The sequence below is a fragment of the Anopheles aquasalis genome, chromosome 2 (genome assembly GCF_943734665.1).
Source record: "Anopheles aquasalis chromosome 2, idAnoAquaMG_Q_19, whole genome shotgun sequence".
Lineage (NCBI taxonomy): Eukaryota > Metazoa > Arthropoda > Insecta > Diptera > Culicidae > Anopheles > Anopheles aquasalis.
Window position 1 is genome coordinate 35,623,462 of NC_064877.1, and position 19,039 is coordinate 35,642,500.

The window sequence follows — 19,039 nt, forward strand, 5'->3', positions numbered from 1 at the left end:
ATCGTATTACAGATGGTCGTCTTTTTTCTTCCTTCAAACTATTCCACATTCCTACCGACATGATAATGAAGTTTAAAACCTGCGGTCTTTATCCCGCTGATGAGCCAATTCGCAACGGTGCGTGATAAGGGACCACCGCACACGCTTCCGCTTTCCTCGCATTTGGAACATGCGTAAACGCGCGGTTTACCCAAATCAACAATCTTTGTAAAACGAACACACGATAACCTTGAGTCCAGCCGAAGCTATTTGTTGAGTGGCAAGTGGCCAGCGACCCATCGGCACAAATGCAATACAATAAAAAAAAAACCTTTTTTTTTCGACCTAAGACAAGCCACTTCGTCTGTGGCCGGCGCAGATTTGTTTAATCAGCCGCGTTTAATTAGATAGACGGCGAGTTTGTAGCTTAATGAAAGCGCAATGTAGGAGGGCGGAAGCCACGAAGGATGATCAGCTGATGGTTCAATGAATGTGGAGCAATTGGAAATGCGCTGCATAAAAAGATTCCAGAACATCACGGTCCTTTGCCAAGCCCGAACCAACAAGCTGTCATCGGTCAGCTTATCAGGGATTTCAGAAGCTCAATAATGCTTTGCTTCGAAGTGGCATCGGATCGTTAATTTCCTTGCACCTTAACCCCAGGTGTCAATTATTTGATTACGATTGGAATACGGTATTTGCGTTCTTGAGTCGACCTTTGATTGATATATTTGTTGGGGCCGCTCGTGGCAGCCTTACTTTGTGCGTATTATGTTGTTTGCAAAACTCTGGAGCCATCCGTTTTTTCCAGTTTCACTGCTGGTGCTGCCTTGGGCAAGAGCATGGATCGGTCAAAGTCTCGCCGGTGACTGCCCTAACCTGAAGATGTGTGTAGTGCCAGGTTTGTGATCCTTCGGCACCTGGATGACCGTTACAGCGAAGCCATACCGTTGTTGTGGGCTAAATGAGGTCTACACCACCCTTTCCACGACGCCAGCCGTCTCCTCAACCGCTTTCAATTTCGTTACGGGTTATTGCACGATTCACGGAACACGATGCATATCGATTACAACGGCGTCTTTCTGGCTTCAGTAGTTGAGTTTTCTTAGCATTCGATTGTCGAGGAATGCACTTGATGGTTAACGAATGCTTCACGCAGTTAAACGAAAAAAAAGTAAAACAAATAATGCACTTTTCACGTGATATAGATAAGACATCGTGGAAATCAATTCCACTAGTTTGGTATTAAAACATTAATCCAATCTAATCTAATCCCAAGCCTTCGTTGGCCAAGTGTGTCATACAACGTCACAGTCACTCGTGAGGCATTTGGAGTGGCCATAACAATGACCTTCCCCCCGACCCCGGAGTGTAACAAAGTGGACACATTGCTTTAAGCTCTAATTTCCGTTTTTTTCCAATGAAATCCCCGTAGCTATTATTATCACCCATATTATCAGTCCCTTTGGGATGGGGTTGAAGATCCGCGATGGAAACTACTTCCATTTAATCGTTGGCCAAGGGCCACACATGACGATGACACATCGTGGCCGCTACCACCCAAGTGCTGCGACCGAATGATACGAGAGACATGAAAACACTGTGGCCACTAAATTGTTCTCGTATACGCCACGGAGATCGAATCTGCTACGATTGGTTCGAATTGTCTGAGTAGAGATGTTCGCGGATTGGTGTTCTACCGTAATTGTGTCTTTACGGTAGTGTCTGCGCCGGGTTAAACCGCACAGTCTAGTCATTACACCTAACCGCATAACCCATCGACTAAACTGTCGCAACGAGCGCTGGCGCCATGCCCATTACAGTGACCGTAATTCGCGTTGGTAGCTTTTACATTGAACTGCCCGCAATAGAATAACCCTTCCAGACTTCTGGCCCCAAATAATCCAACCATTCGTTCATTAGGAGATTGAGCGGCTGCGTGAATCTGGTTCAATTGTCTATCTGCCGATTGGCTCATCTTTTTCTGATGACGCTCCCGTGGTCGCACATTAAGATCGTTTCGTCGCTGTGTTAATATTTGACCACAAGGACGCTCACTCTTTGCTATCACAGCTGAACCGTTTACCACCACAGCTTACCGTTCTTTACATCTGTTTCAGATTTGACTTCCGTCCAGCTGGGCTTCAGATGGTCATTTGGTGCATAATGAAAGATAATGGCATTGATCATGAAAATGTCGGATCATAGGTAAATTTGGCAATGTCTGCATCGAACGTATGATTACACAACTGTACGCGAATACGGCGCAGCTCCCGCGTTTGATCAGGCGACGACATTCCACGTACGAGCGAACAGCTGTTTCAACTTTGCCACCGCGAGATTTGACGACGATCACAGCGAAACAACCACGTTTAAAAATGAGAAGAACTAAATTCCAATTGCACACAGACATTTCTAAAATAATAAAAATTTTACTCAATTTATAACGTAATCCACACACATTTTGATAATTTTCATATTCTTAAGAACGACCGTAAGCTCTGCCGTTCCACGCTCGTACCACGTCAACGGTGACAGGTGGCAAGCGAGTTCAGTAGCCGAGAAGTAGTGGGGCTTAGTTAAATATTAACTCGATCGTACTTGCGGCAGTTATCGCGATTGCGTGTTCGGCTTCTTCATTGCTCACCCTCAAAAAAAACCCTAGTTTAAGTTTACCCCCGTCCATCCGTCCGTTTTTATTTTCGGTGGTTTTGCGAAATTGTTTGTCAATCGTTGAACCTTTAGCCGATCAGATTCCATTTGCAAAGCGATAGATTGCAAGCGCTGCATGTGTTAGGCAAATGCTTGAGACAGGCCCATCCAACTGATAAGGTACTTGTTGCAACGTGTTATCGTGGCGTATCGGTCCGAGAACACCACTACAAGCCAAACGATCCGGAGAAAGGACACGCTGGGAAGCATACACCTACGCATTGCAGGTGCCAAATTTTTTGCCTGGCCTGGTGGGTTTGGCGTTTCGCCTCTCTGGTCAAAACGTGTTACTGATTGTCATCGAGAGGGCCCCCGGAGCGTTTGCTTCTTGTTAGCGGTATGACAAAACAAGTGGCCGTTCAAGTGATTCGATCATAAACGACAGCTCCTCTCGCTGCAAGTGGCGTCCACTATCAGGAGAACCATTCACAAACGGAACACAGGAGCTTGCTGCTGCTACTGCTGCTACTAACGGTGCGATTGGCGGTAACATTCAAAACGGAATCTCCTGAACGACCCGGGAGGGGAGAGGTGAAATCAGACGAAAAGGAGAAGAGAAAAAAAGGCTCGGCACCTTATCGCGACCACCACCTTCGACGTCGGCTTCTTGAGTAAGGACTGCTGGCGAACCGCAGCAGTCAGTCAGTGTGAAGCCATTGAACGGATCGGTCGAAGAGCAGCTCTTAGCCTTACCCGTACCAGCAGCGAGAGCCATCGTGGCACTTGGCATCCAGGATGGTGAAACTAATTTCAGAGAACCCGCAGGGTCAGTTCTCGATCGAGGACTATACCGTGTTTACGATCATGCTCGGTGTGTCCACTGCCATCGGGGTATACTTTGGATTTTTCCAACGCAAGACAAACCAAACGACCGAGGAGTATCTGCTGGGCGGGCGGAAGATGAAAACGTTTCCGATCGCGATTTCACTGATCGCCAGGTAAGTTAGAGACACGTGGAATGAAAAACTATAGAAACCCCATTCAGAGTGTGGCCACTTGTACGCCACGAAACCGGTGCTTCCAAGGTGCGCGTTTACTCATCGTAAAGAGTGTCCTCGATTTACCTCAAGTGGCAATGTAATGTGCTTGTGCGACTAAAAATAGCGAATGTTAAATCCTGGAACTTTCCAACGAAAGCATTTCTATTTCCACCGTAATTGTGCTTGAATTGAACCACGATGAAGTGCAGAGAAATAGTTACAATCTAACACACGCTCGCTACATTGTGTGAGCAACATGTTTCAATTCCACCGAGCAAACGAGTTTTGTTCCAGTTACTGCCGAAGGAAAATTTTTACAATATTTTTCCATATTTTTTTGCTCTACTAGGTAAGCGGCCCGGTTACAGAGCTACGCACGAAAGCAGGATTATTTTGAATTTCATTATTTTTCTCTTTCCCTAGCATACAAAAATGCTCTTCCATGTCATTCTAATGTTACCCATCTCTACGTTATCAAAGAGGCTCGATAGCTACACATTTTTGTTTTCTTCGCGGCATGAACATTGCTGCTGGCGAATGCAGCGGTTGATAAGCCAGCTCCCAGCCATGTGCTCTGATAGCTAAACCGCCCGGTTACAGAGCCTCGTTTGAAAAAAATATTGTTTGAAATTATTCCTTTTCCATTTCTCACCAAACAATCAAACATGTCCCTCCATTCCATTTTAACCATATCAATGTTGACTCTTCAATTTGATTCCTTACAATTCTGAGCGTTTGCTCGCGATGTCACCGGAGGTAGGGCTCTCGTGGTGCAGCGATTGATCTTGCACCAGGTTGATTGTCATTGCCTCCCGGTTCAGGTCCAGGTCCTGCAAGTTGTCACCGTATGGAACAGTAAAGCAGGCGCGTTCAGCTCCCGTTCAGCTTTGACGCATCCGTGTCTATGTATATCGCCTCAATTTCCTTCGGTGCACCTCGATACTGGAAAGGTGAACCAATTGCTAATCGCTTTCTTAATCGTTAGCCGCTCCACAGTGCTGCCGTTGATGGTTGTCTGGCCCATCTTTTGATTTTCGAAGAGCATAATGTTACCTTTGATCCTAACTCATGCTGCAATGGTTTGTTTCATCATATGATTAGCCGTTGTCTGCGGTACGATCTGGCGATAATCAAACAGCCCTACAGCATATCCACCGAACAGCCGAAACCTGCCAATAATATTTTGCAGTGGCATGCATTTCCCATGGCAAAAACACGTGAGACAACATCAGAGCCAGAACAATCTTCGATTGACTTCGGGTTCTAATGCAAGGAATGCAAAGATGACTCTTTAGCAACAGGAGCTTCTATCAGGTCCAGGTGTAATATCTGGCCCATCAAGGCGGGCAGGACCGTTCTGATAGCATAGAAGCAATCGCAGACGGACAGTGAACCATTCCTCCTACCGCGATTTTATTTTGTCGCATGCAGCGAGTGCAGTGCGCGTTTGCCTGTGGCATTCTGCCTTGACGGCCAGCGACTTAATGATAAAGGATCGGTGCCGCGTTAATATAGTGGCCTTAGTATGTCGGGTTCGGTTCTGCATATCGAGTTGAATCGAATGTAGTTAAGGTTTGCGTCAGTTGGGAGATTCGAGCCATTTCATTTGCATTGTTTCCCCAAAATCTCTCGAGTTGCGTGCATCGAAATAGATCTGATGCTGATGCTGCGAATGCTGATAAATCTGATCAATTAGCAATCGAGCATAAGCCATAAGGTTCCTTAAGCAGTGCGGTTCCATTTGAGGAAAGGACAGTAAACCATTCCTACCGCGATTCCATTCTGGCGCATACACCGAGTCTCTTGATTGTTTGCTTGTTCCATTAGGCCTTGCAGGCCAGTGGCAACATTTCGATATCGATCGGCAATATATCGATAAAATAATCATCGGATGCATTTTTTTGCTTTTCCATTTCACGCGCACGTTTTTGGAAAACCAAGCTGCTTAAGCCATTCGCTCTCCACCAAGGCGCGCTCTGCTCTCCCGTGCGCCTTATGCTCGTGCACTCTCTGACCGCCGTGGTCGCATACGGCAAGTGCAGTGCCCGTTTGCTTGTCCCATTATGCCTTGCCAGTCGTTGCCCTAATCGATTTTCACGAAAATCAAATCGGAAATATCAGTAAAATGGGGTTTTCCATTCATTTTCGTGAGTCAAAATCATTCATTGGATGCATTTTTAGCTTTACCATTTCACGCGCACGTTTCTGAAAAACCAAGTTGCCTGCGCGATTCGCTCTCTATGGTTTCTCCACCACAGCACGCTTTGCACTCGCGCAGTCTTTCTTCACTTGGCTTCACTCGAGTAACGCTCAACGTGACGCTCTCCCTTTCCCGCTCGCACTTGCTTCTTTTGTGAGTTGGCATCTCTTTCCTCGGTGTTACTCTGCCCTTCTCGTTCGCGCTCACGTCATAGATGGTCATTTGCGGTCTCGCTCAGCGTTACTCCCAATCAAAATTTGTATAGTGACTAGGTAAGCGGCCCAGTTACAGAGCTATGCACGAAAGCAGGATTATTTTGAATTTCATTATTTTTCTCCTTCCCTAGCATACAAAAATGCTCTTCCATGTCATTCTAATGCTACCCATCTCTACTTTATCAAAGAGGCTCGATAGCTACACATTTTTGTTATCTTCACGGCATGAACATTGCTGCTGGCGAATGCAGCGGTTGATAAGCCAACTCCCAGCCAGGTGTTCTGATAGCTAAACCACCCGGTTACAGAGCCTCGTTTGAAAAAATGATTGTTTGAAATTATTCCTTTTCCATTTCTCACCAAACAATCAAATATGTCCCTCCATTCCATTTTAACCATTTCCATGTTGACTCTTTTACAATTTGATTCCTTACAATTCCGAGCGTTTGCCTCGCGATGTCACCGGAGGAAGTGCTCTCGTGAATCGATGTAAGATTAAGCCGTGATCATATTCTTCAGCGGCCAAAGTGGTGCAGCGATTGACCTTGCACCAGGCTGATTGTCATTGCCTCCCGGTTCAGGTCCAGGTCCTGCAAGTTGTCACCGTATGGAACAGTAAAGCAGGCGCGTCCCATTACCCAGCTCCCGTTCAGCTTTGCCGCTTTCAGTGCACCTCGATACCGGAAAGGTGAACCAATTGCTAATCGCTTTACTAATCGGTAGCCACTCCACCGGCAGTATGTTGATGGCTGTCTGGCCCATCTTTTTGATTTTCGAAGAGCATAATTTTACCCTTGATCCTAACACATGCTGTAATGGTTTGTTTCATCATTTGATTAGCCGTAGTCTTCTGTACGATCTGGCGATAATCAAACAGCCCTACAGCATATCCACCGAACAGCCGAAACCTGCCGATAATATTTTGCAGTGGCATGCATTGCCCATGGTAAAAGCACGTGAGACAATATCAGAGCCAGAACAATCTTCGATTGGCTTCGGGTTCTAATGCAAGGAATGCAAAGATGACTCTTTAGCAACAGGAGCTTCTATCAGGTCCAGGTGTAATATCTGGCCCATCGAGGCGGGCAGGACCGTTCTGATAGCATAGAAGCAATCGCAGACGGAGAGTGAACCATTCCTCCTATCGCGATTGTATTTTGTCGCATGCAGCGAGTGCAGTGCGCGTTTTTCGTGGCATTATGCCTTGACGGCCAGCGACAGGATTGGTGCCGCGTTAATATAGCGGCCTTAGTATGTCGGGTTCGGTTCTGCATATCGAGTTGAATCGAGTGTAGTTAGGATTTGCGTCAGTTGGGAGCCATTCGAGCCATTTCATTTGCATTGTTTCCCCAAATCTATCGAGTCGCGTGCATCGAAATAGATCGATCCCTAAATGCTGATAAATCTCATCAATTAGCAATCGAGCAAAAGCCATAAGATTACTTAAACAGTGCGGTTCCATTTGAGGAAAGGACAGTAAACCATTCCTACCGCGATTCCATTCTGGCGCATACACCGAGTCTCTTGATTGCTTGCTTGTTCCATTAGGCCTTGCAGGCCAGTGGCAACATATCGATATCGATCGGCAATATATCGATAGAATAATCATTGGATGCATTTTTTTGCTTTTCCATTTCACGCGCACGTTTCTGAAAAACCAAGTTGCCTGCGCCATTCGCTCTCTATGGTTTCTCCATCACAGCACGCTCTGCTCTCGCGCAGTCTTTCTTCACTTGGCTTCACTCGAGTAACGCTCAGCGTGACGCTCTCCCTTTCCCGCTCGCACTTGCTTCTTTTGTGATTTGGCATCTCTTTCCTCGGTGTTACTCTCCCCTTCTCGTTCGCGCTAACGTCGTAGGTGAGATTTGCGGTCTCGCTCGGCGTTACTCCCAATCAAAATTTGTATAGGGACTAGGTAAGCGGCCCGGTTACAGAGCTACGCACGAAAGCAGGATTATTTTGAATTTCATTATTTTTCTCCTTTCCTAGCATACAAAAATGCTCTTCCATGTCATTCTAATGCTACTTTATCAAAGAGGCTCGATAGCTACACATTTTTGTTATCTTCACGGCATGAACATTGCTGCTGCGGTTGATAACTCCCAGCCATGTGCTCTGATAGCTAAACCGCCCGGTTACAGAGCCTCGTTTGAAAAAATGATTGTTTGAAATTATTCCTTTTCCATTTCTCACCAAACAATCAAACATGTCCCTCCATTCCATTTCAACCATTTCCATGTTGACTCATTTTCAATTTGATTCCTTACAATTCTGAGCGTTAGCTCGCGATGTCACCGGAGGAAGGGCTCTCGTGATTCGATGTAAGATGTATAAGCGGTGATCATATTCTTAAGCGGCCAAAGTGGTGCAGAGATTGACCTTGCACCAGGTTGATTGTCATTGCCTCCCGGTTCAGGTCCAGGTCCTGCAAGTTGTCACCGTATGGAACAGTAAAGCAGGCGCATCCCATTGCCCAGCCCCCGTTCAGCTTTGCCGCATCGGTGTCTATGTATATCGCCTCAATTTTTTCTGTGCACCTCGATACCGGAAAGGTGAACCATTTCCTAATCGCTTTCCTAATCGGTAGCCACTCCACAATGCTGCTATTGATGGCTGTCTGGGCTAATCAGATGGGCCTTTTTGATTTCCGAAGAGCATAATTTTACCCTTGATCCTAGCACATGCTGTAATGGTTTGTATCATCATTTGATTAGCCGTTGTCTTCGGTACGATCTGGCGATAATCAAACAGCCCTACAGCATATCCACCGAACAGCCGAAACGTGCCGATAATATTTTGCAGTAGCATGCATTGCCCATGGCAAAAGCCCGTGAGACAACATCAGAGCCAGAACAATCTTCGATTGGCTTCGGGTCCTAATGCAAAGAATGCAAAGATGACTCTTTAGCAACAGGAGCTTCTATCAGGTCCAGGTGTAATATCTGGCCTATCGGGGCGGGCAGGACCGTTCTGATAGCATAGAAGCAATCGCAGACGGAGAGTGAACCATTCCTCCTACCGCGATTGTATTTTGTCGCATGCAGCGAGTGCAGTGCGCGTTTGCCTGTGGCAATATGCCTTGACGGCCAGCGACTTAATGGTACAGGATCGGTGCCGCGTTAATATAGTGGCCTTAGTATGTCGGGTTCGGTTCTGCATATCGAGTTAAATCGAGTGTAGTTAAGATTTGCGTCAGTTGTGAGATTCGAGCCTTTTCATTTGCATTGTTTCCCCAAATCTCTCGAGTCACGTGCATCGGAATAGATCTGATGCTGATGCTGCGAATGCTGATAAATCTGATCAATTAGCAATCGACCATAAGCCATAAGATTACTTAAACAGTGCGATTCCATTTGAGGAAAGGACAGTAAACCATTCCTACCGCGATTCCATTCTGGCGCATACACCGAGTTTCTTGATTGTTTGCTTGTTCCATTAGGCCTTGCAGGCCAGTGGCAACATATCAATATCGATCGGCAATATATCGATAAAATAATCAATGGATGCATTTTTTTGCTTTTCCATTTCACGCGCACGTTTTTGGAAAACCAAGCTGCTTAAGCCATTCGCTCTCCACCAAGGCGCGCTCTGCTCTCCCGTGCGCCTTATGCTCGTGCACTCTCTGACCGCCGTGGTCGCATACGGCAAGTGCAGTGCCGTTTGCTTGTCCCATTATGCCTTGCCAGTCGGTGCCCTAATCGATTTTCACGAAAATCAAATCGGGAATATCAGTAAAATGGGGTTTTCCATTCATTTTCGTGAGTCAAAATCATTCATTGGATGCATTTTTAGCTTTACCATTTCACGCGCACGTTTCTGAAAAACCAAGTTGCCTGCGCGATTCGCTCTCTGTTTTCTCCACCACAGCACGCTCTGCACTCGCGCAGTCTTTCTTCACTTGGCTTCACTCGAGTAACGCTCAGCGTGACGCTCTCCCTTTCCCGCTCGCACTTGCTTCTTTTGTGAGTTGGCATCTCTTTCCTCGGTGTTACTCTCCCTTCTCGTTCGCGCTCACGTCATAGATGGTCATTTGCGGTCTCGCTCAGCGTTACTCCCAATCAAAATTTGTATAGTGACTAGGTAAGCGGCCCGGTTACAGAGCTACGCACGAAAGCAGGATTATTTTGAATTTCATTATTTTTCTCTTTCCCTAGCATACAAAAATGCTCTTCCATGTCATTCTAATGTTACCCATCTCTACGTTATCAAAGAGGCTCGATAGCTACACATTTTTGTTTTCTTCGCGGCATGAACATTGCTGCTGGCGAATGCAGCGGTTGATAAGCCAGCTCCCAGCCATGTGCTCTGATAGCTAAACCGCCCGGTTACAGAGCCTCGTTTGAAAAAAATATTGTTTGAAATTATTCCTTTTCCATTTCTCACCAAACAATCAAACATGTCCCTCCATTCCATTTTAACCATATCAATGTTGACTCTTTTTTCAATTTGATTCCTTACAATTCTGAGCGTTTGCTCGCGATGTCACCGGAGGTAGGGCTCTCGTGGTGCAGCGATTGATCTTGCACCAGGTTGATTGTCATTGCCTCCCGGTTCAGGTCCAGGTCCTGCAAGTTGTCACCGTATGGAACAGTAAAGCAGGCGCGTTCAGCTCCCGTTCAGCTTTGACGCATCCGTGTCTATGTATATCGCCTCAATTTCCTTCGGTGCACCTCGATACTGGAAAGGTGAACCAATTGCTAATCGCTTTCTTAATCGTTAGCCGCTCCACAGTGCTGCCGTTGATGGTTGTCTGGCCCATCTTTTGATTTTCGAAGAGCATAATGTTACCTTTGATCCTAACTCATGCTGCAATGGTTTGTTTCATCATATGATTAGCCGTTGTCTGCGGTACGATCTGGCGATAATCAAACAGCCCTACAGCATATCCACCGAACAGCCGAAACCTGCCAATAATATTTTGCAGTGGCATGCATTTCCCATGGCAAAAACACGTGAGACAACATCAGAGCCAGAACAATCTTCGATTGACTTCGGGTTCTAATGCAAGGAATGCAAAGATGACTCTTTAGCAACAGGAGCTTCTATCAGGTCCAGGTGTAATATCTGGCCCATCAAGGCGGGCAGGACCGTTCTGATAGCATAGAAGCAATCGCAGACGGACAGTGAACCATTCCTCCTACCGCGATTTTATTTTGTCGCATGCAGCGAGTGCAGTGCGCGTTTGCCTGTGGCATTCTGCCTTGACGGCCAGCGACTTAATGATAAAGGATCGGTGCCGCGTTAATATAGTGGCCTTAGTATGTCGGGTTCGGTTCTGCATATCGAGTTGAATCGAATGTAGTTAAGGTTTGCGTCAGTTGGGAGATTCGAGCCATTTCATTTGCATTGTTTCCCCAAAATCTCTCGAGTTGCGTGCATCGAAATAGATCTGATGCTGATGCTGCGAATGCTGATAAATCTGATCAATTAGCAATCGAGCATAAGCCATAAGGTTCCTTAAGCAGTGCGGTTCCATTTGAGGAAAGGACAGTAAACCATTCCTACCGCGATTCCATTCTGGCGCATACACCGAGTCTCTTGATTGTTTGCTTGTTCCATTAGGCCTTGCAGGCCAGTGGCAACATTTCGATATCGATCGGCAATATATCGATAAAATAATCATCGGATGCATTTTTTTGCTTTTCCATTTCACGCGCACGTTTTTGGAAAACCAAGCTGCTTAAGCCATTCGCTCTCCACCAAGGCGCGCTCTGCTCTCCCGTGCGCCTTATGCTCGTGCACTCTCTGACCGCCGTGGTCGCATACGGCAAGTGCAGTGCCCGTTTGCTTGTCCCATTATGCCTTGCCAGTCGTTGCCCTAATCGATTTTCACGAAAATCAAATCGGAAATATCAGTAAAATGGGGTTTTCCATTCATTTTCGTGAGTCAAAATCATTCATTGGATGCATTTTTAGCTTTACCATTTCACGCGCACGTTTCTGAAAAACCAAGTTGCCTGCGCGATTCGCTCTCTATGGTTTCTCCACCACAGCACGCTTTGCACTCGCGCAGTCTTTCTTCACTTGGCTTCACTCGAGTAACGCTCAACGTGACGCTCTCCCTTTCCCGCTCGCACTTGCTTCTTTTGTGAGTTGGCATCTCTTTCCTCGGTGTTACTCTGCCCTTCTCGTTCGCGCTCACGTCATAGATGGTCATTTGCGGTCTCGCTCAGCGTTACTCCCAATCAAAATTTGTATAGTGACTAGGTAAGCGGCCCGGTTACAGAGCTACGCACGAAAGCAGGATTATTTTGAATTTCATTATTTTTCTCCTTTCCTAGCATACAAAAATGCTCTTCCATGTCATTCTAATGCTACTTTATCAAAGAGGCTCGATAGCTACACATTTTTGTTATCTTCACGGCATGAACATTGCTGCTGCGGTTGATAACTCCCAGCCATGTGCTCTGATAGCTAAACCGCCCGGTTACAGAGCCTCGTTTGAAAAAATGATTGTTTGAAATTATTCCTTTTCCATTTCTCACCAAACAATCAAACATGTCCCTCCATTCCATTTCAACCATTTCCATGTTGACTCATTTTCAATTTGATTCCTTACAATTCTGAGCGTTAGCTCGCGATGTCACCGGAGGAAGGGCTCTCGTGATTCGATGTAAGATGTATAAGCGGTGATCATATTCTTAAGCGGCCAAAGTGGTGCAGAGATTGACCTTGCACCAGGTTGATTGTCATTGCCTCCCGGTTCAGGTCCAGGTCCTGCAAGTTGTCACCGTATGGAACAGTAAAGCAGGCGCATCCCATTGCCCAGCCCCCGTTCAGCTTTGCCGCATCGGTGTCTATGTATATCGCCTCAATTTTTTCTGTGCACCTCGATACCGGAAAGGTGAACCATTTCCTAATCGCTTTCCTAATCGGTAGCCACTCCACAATGCTGCTATTGATGGCTGTCTGGGCTAATCAGATGGGCCTTTTTGATTTCCGAAGAGCATAATTTTACCCTTGATCCTAGCACATGCTGTAATGGTTTGTATCATCATTTGATTAGCCGTTGTCTTCGGTACGATCTGGCGATAATCAAACAGCCCTACAGCATATCCACCGAACAGCCGAAACGTGCCGATAATATTTTGCAGTAGCATGCATTGCCCATGGCAAAAGCCCGTGAGACAACATCAGAGCCAGAACAATCTTCGATTGGCTTCGGGTCCTAATGCAAAGAATGCAAAGATGACTCTTTAGCAACAGGAGCTTCTATCAGGTCCAGGTGTAATATCTGGCCTATCGGGGCGGGCAGGACCGTTCTGATAGCATAGAAGCAATCGCAGACGGAGAGTGAACCATTCCTCCTACCGCGATTGTATTTTGTCGCATGCAGCGAGTGCAGTGCGCGTTTGCCTGTGGCAATATGCCTTGACGGCCAGCGACTTAATGGTACAGGATCGGTGCCGCGTTAATATAGTGGCCTTAGTATGTCGGGTTCGGTTCTGCATATCGAGTTAAATCGAGTGTAGTTAAGATTTGCGTCAGTTGTGAGATTCGAGCCTTTTCATTTGCATTGTTTCCCCAAATCTCTCGAGTCACGTGCATCGGAATAGATCTGATGCTGATGCTGCGAATGCTGATAAATCTGATCAATTAGCAATCGACCATAAGCCATAAGATTACTTAAACAGTGCGATTCCATTTGAGGAAAGGACAGTAAACCATTCCTACCGCGATTCCATTCTGGCGCATACACCGAGTTTCTTGATTGTTTGCTTGTTCCATTAGGCCTTGCAGGCCAGTGGCAACATATCAATATCGATCGGCAATATATCGATAAAATAATCAATGGATGCATTTTTTTGCTTTTCCATTTCACGCGCACGTTTTTGGAAAACCAAGCTGCTTAAGCCATTCGCTCTCCACCAAGGCGCGCTCTGCTCTCCCGTGCGCCTTATGCTCGTGCACTCTCTGACCGCCGTGGTCGCATACGGCAAGTGCAGTGCCGTTTGCTTGTCCCATTATGCCTTGCCAGTCGGTGCCCTAATCGATTTTCACGAAAATCAAATCGGGAATATCAGTAAAATGGGGTTTTCCATTCATTTTCGTGAGTCAAAATCATTCATTGGATGCATTTTTAGCTTTACCATTTCACGCGCACGTTTCTGAAAAACCAAGTTGCCTGCGCGATTCGCTCTCTGTTTTCTCCACCACAGCACGCTCTGCACTCGCGCAGTCTTTCTTCACTTGGCTTCACTCGAGTAACGCTCAGCGTGACGCTCTCCCTTTCCCGCTCGCACTTGCTTCTTTTGTGAGTTGGCATCTCTTTCCTCGGTGTTACTCTCCCTTCTCGTTCGCGCTCACGTCATAGATGGTCATTTGCGGTCTCGCTCAGCGTTACTCCCAATCAAAATTTGTATAGTGATTCCTTTTTTTGGGGGGGATGTTGTTTTTGTGTGATTGTTCGTTCTATCTTTGAACGCTGCTGCATTTTTTGTTTGTGCTCGTGCAGTGAAAGAAGCAAAAAAGTTATCACCACCAATGTCATTGGGAAGAACAAAAACTTGGGGATAATCATTGAGCAAATCGAAGCTGAGAGCTGTGACGAAGACAGTTGCCAGGCACTGGCACTTTTATGAGATTTGTGATGTATTTCATTTCCTGCTTAACAGAATCCCTCCCCCCCCTACCCGACTCCCTCACCCCCGGCACCACACTCTGGCCCGTGGTAAGGTGATAGAATACTAATTCCTGTTGCGTGCTTATCACGTTGTTTAGAAATAAGTGTAACGAAAAAAAAACTAACTCGTAACATTCGAATCTTTTGCGTGTTGCTGGTAATCTCTCCCCCTCACAGCCAGCTCTCCGGCGTGTCAATAATGTCAGTTCCGGCGGAAATGTACTCGTACGGAGCGCAGTACTGGATCATTGCGCCAACAATGCTGATTATCACGCTGATCATCAACTACATCTTCGTGCCGGTGTTCTACAACAACCAGATCACCAACTGCTACCAGTATCTGGAGGATCGCTTCAGCCCGTCGGTTAAGAAGTTCGTCACGTTTACCTACGTGCTGAATATCTATCTGGTGCTGCCGATCTTCATCTTCATACCGGCCCTGGCGTTCTCGCAGGTCAGCGATATCAACATTCACGTTATCAATGGCATCGTGTGTGGTGTTTGCATCTTCTACACGATGCTCGGTGGCATTAAGGCGGTCGTGTGGACGGATGTGGTGCAGGGCATGATCATGTTCGCGTCCTGTTTTCTGGTGGTGATCATTGGTGTGATCAAGATTGGGGGGCTATCGGCTGTGTTTGAGCGGGCAGCGGCAGGTGATCGATTGGAAATTTTCGAGTAAGTAACATCACCACGATCACTGGTGGGAAATGGGTGTTTCGATTGATGCTGTATTGTCCGTTCACAGCCTAACATTGGACGCTACGACACGGCAGACGTTCTGGACATCCAGTGTTGGCAACATATTCCTCTGGACCGGCTACCTGGGGCTGAGCCAGAGCTGCGTACAGCGAATCGTAGCCGTACCGAGCATGAACCATGCTCGATCAGCTCTTTGGATTTTCTGCGTCGGTTTCTTCATCATAACATCGCTGAACTGCTTCACGGGCATCGTTATGTTTGCAAAGTACTTCGATTGCGATCCGATCAAGGTTGGGCTGGTGCAGAAGGCCGACAAACTGTTGCCATTTTTCGTTCAGGATGTGGTCGGTAATCTAAAGGGCATGCCTGGGGTGTTTATCTCCTGTGTTTTCAGTGCCGGTTTAAGGTAAGTGCGTGTGATCACATGGTATGAAACTCAAAGAGGTACCAAATTGATGCAACTGCAACTCTTCGTCCTCCACCCAGCACGATGTCGGCCAATCTCAACTCCCTGGCGGGGCTGGTTTACGAGGATTACATTCGCCCGTACAAACTGTTTAAGCACACGGATGCATCAGCGAATCTCACGATGAAGGTGCTCATTTTGGTCAGCGGTGTGTACTGCATTGCGATGGGTCTGATCGTGGAACAGTTCGGGCATCTGCTGCAGATGGTGGTAACGATCGCGAGCGTGACGCAGGGTGCGGTCATGGGTATATTCTGTCTCGGAATGCTGTGGCCATGGGCCAACAAACACGGTGCCCTGTGGGGATCGGCTTCGAGCGTTATCGTGGTGTCCTGGATCATCTCCGGTGCCCAGCTGGCCATCAGCAACAAACAGCTCGCGTACCCACCAAAGTCGACCAGCGTCGAAAGTTGCTACGAGTACGGATTCAACGTGACCGCGGATGACTTCCCTACCTTCCATGCGCCACAGGACGACGCAGAGTTTTCCATCTACAACATCTCTTTCGTTTGGTACTCGACCGTTGGCACGTTGATAGTGTTCCTGGTTGGCATTCCGGTCAGCTACTTGACGGGATCACAGGATATGCGTAACTTTAAGGCGAAACTGATCGCTCCCCTTGCACAGTGGATGCTTCCGGAGGAGGTGCGCCAGAACGATTTCTCACTGAAGGAAGTTAACCGGTAAGTATGCGGCGCCATCCCTCTCTCACGGAGTTTGTCGATAAGTCATATCATCTCTGCTTTCACAGAACATCGGACCCAACGACGGTGAAAGAATGGACGTTCACCGTCAACGAAACTCAGAAATATAAGGAGCGCAATGGTGCGATCGAACAGACACTTTAAGTAGGGGATGTGCTACTTAACACTAAGAAAGACGTATAACTGTAGCGTCCAGCGAGCGTGGGTGTGAGGACCAAACCATGAAGGCCACATCTAGCGTCGCGCGATGTGTACCTGCACGCCACCGTTCCTCTCATTGCTTCCAAGTATTAATGTAGTAAATGTATGTTTATTTTCAAAGATCTTTATAATGTTCTTGCATGTTTGTAGTGTAAAATAAAAAAGAAACCAAATTGAATACACTTTTTTAAGATACTCTTTGAGGGGAAACCGAATTGAGGGACGTTAGTGTTTTAGTGGTGTAAGCGATATTGTTGGTCGAAAGATGCTATCGGAGATGATCTTCGTAATCATAGTTTCAGCATTGCCATACTCTACTCTACTCTAGTGATGGGCGCTCGGAATTTCACCCACGATTCCACTCCGATTCCGCCTGCAAAAAAATCGGAATCGATTCCGGGCTGAGGCCTGTTTTGCCTCATTTCTGGCTGGCAGATCGGCTACAAAACCGTCAATTCAAATCCAACCAAAAGTCGAACTCTTGAAGCCCGCACCGCGCCTAAACAGAAACTGATCGAATCATGTTCAAATATTCTCAAGGGATAAGATTTCAAGTCACTCAGAAACGTGAAACGGACGCTGGCTTCGTGAAGAAAAAGCAAGGCACGCACGACGGAAGGCTCGAGGCTCGTGAAGTTTACAATTTCGTGTGGTTCGTGGAACGGGAAACAAAAATCGGATGCCGCAGACGGGTAAACCGCGATTACGGAACGGGCACGACGGTGAACGTGGTGCGGGAAGTGTCCCTTGAGCGAAGCATTCGGGAAAGAACAGGGTCTCCGTCGTCCAGCAGTACGACGGAAGGGGGCGCCGAGAATCGTACGGCAGCGGCGTGTGCACGGCGTGTGTTTATGTGTTGTGTTGGGTGTGCGCGGTCGACAGCAGCAGGAAGCGAGGTAAGCAAGGATACGAAAAGTGATCGTCGTATCAGGCAATCGAACCGTATCGTAGGGAAGGGTAGAAGGGTGGGGCGCGCGGCGGAATCGCGGTCACAAAAGGAACGCGCGGAACGACGTGTGTGGAGTGAGCGAGAAGGCAAGCGGCCGCTGTGCAAAGAGGCAAGAAACAACGCGGCCGTACCGCCGGTGGTATCCGAGGAGGCTTTGCCGAAAGTTTTTCTGGTTTTTGTGGCTCGCGAAAAGACGCACAACATCATCCCACGGTCAGCGTGAACGAAAGTCATTCCCGTGCGTGCGTGCGTGCGTGCCTGGCTGCATGTGCGTCTTCTTTTTGGTGTTTTTCCGCGGCCGTCGCTGGTAGTGTGAGTGAGAGAAGGGTCGCGCTGTAGCAACAAAAAAGAAAGAAAAAAAGGAAAAAAATGGGAAAAACGTCGCCGTCAAAGCCGCCGTGGTGCCGAAAGGTCGGTCTTTTTGGGGTAGAGAGAAGGTGAAGCATAAAACACGCATCTGGTGGCGATGCGCTTTGGTGGAAAAATGGTTGTTTTGACGGAGGAGCCAGAACTCGTGTGGCCGTGTCCGGGGCAAGGTGCTGCTGGAGGGTCGCGGTCCGCGGATCATCCCGGTCCGATGTTAATAATAGAGCGATCCTTTCCCGTCGAAACGGAGCAACATTCGTTGCCAGAGCGAGAGAGAGAGAGAGAGACAGGGGCAGAGCAAATCGGTGCGTACGTGCTCTTATTCGCCCGGCGACTAGATTTCGAACTCTTCCAAAACCGAAAGGAAAGAAGCTCGCAGCACCGAGAAAAAGGACACGAAGCAAACGATACGGAATGAATCATCACTATTCGCGCGAAACGCGAAACATGTTGAATGGTGAACTAACGCAAAATAATATCCTTTCAGGGGCACGGTGCGTGAATGAGAGTTGGCAGGCGTTAAAAAAAACACGCACTCAAAGAAGTGAAAAAAACCGAAAGCAAGAGGAACGCCAGCAGAAAGAGGAAGTAAAAGAAGTGGAAGATTAAGAAGAAGAAGCGCGATGGCGCGGGCCTCCGTTCGTCTCTTTCTGTCGCACGCCCAGCAAACGGCCACACTGCGCTCGCTGTCCTGCTCTGGCTACGGGGTGTCGTGTTTGTTTTTTTTTCTTTCCACACTTTTTTGTTTCCTCTTTCTCGCCCGCCAAGCGAACGAGTGAGTGAACGAGATGGCGAGCGAATACGACGAAATGTGAGGTTAGCTTTTGACATTTCCCCCAAAAAGAATCTGGCTGGCTGGCGCTGGCTAGTGGCTGCCTGGCGCTTCCTTCTCGAGCGAGAACACTTCACGCGAATTGGCGCCGCAATTTTGTCGGGCACAAC

General features: G+C 47.4%; 2 protein-coding genes and 1 long non-coding RNA gene across 4 annotated transcripts in view; all 3 read left to right on the forward strand.

Moving 5' to 3' along the window:
- The first annotated feature begins 1,624 nt into the window (after positions 1 to 1,624).
- Positions 1,625 to 2,431, forward strand: LOC126571955 (uncharacterized). The gene is made up of 2 exons (XR_007607932.1): positions 1,625 to 1,816; positions 2,100 to 2,431. It is a non-coding gene; the product is annotated as an uncharacterized LOC126571955 (long non-coding RNA).
- A 598-nt stretch (positions 2,432 to 3,029) lies between these two features.
- On the forward strand, positions 3,030 to 16,960 carry LOC126571936 (sodium-coupled monocarboxylate transporter 2-like). Its single transcript, XM_050230847.1, has 5 exons — positions 3,030 to 3,629; positions 14,887 to 15,387; positions 15,458 to 15,817; positions 15,898 to 16,560; positions 16,629 to 16,960. Exons 1-5 carry the CDS (start codon positions 3,427 to 3,429, stop codon positions 16,723 to 16,725), a joined length of 1,824 nt encoding a protein of 607 aa, XP_050086804.1. The 5' UTR covers positions 3,030 to 3,426; the 3' UTR covers positions 16,726 to 16,960.
- A 418-nt stretch (positions 16,961 to 17,378) lies between these two features.
- LOC126571932 (protein pygopus) overlaps positions 17,379 to 19,039 on the forward strand; it is an 8,835-nt gene continuing 7,174 nt past the window's right edge. Inside the window, exon 1 of one of the 2 annotated variants that reach the window (XM_050230841.1) lies at positions 17,379 to 17,474. The gene's annotated coding sequence lies outside the window, so the exon portion shown is untranslated. Of the gene's footprint in view, positions 17,679 to 19,039 lie in introns of both variants that reach the window. The other variant, XM_050230840.1, reaches the window with a different exon arrangement.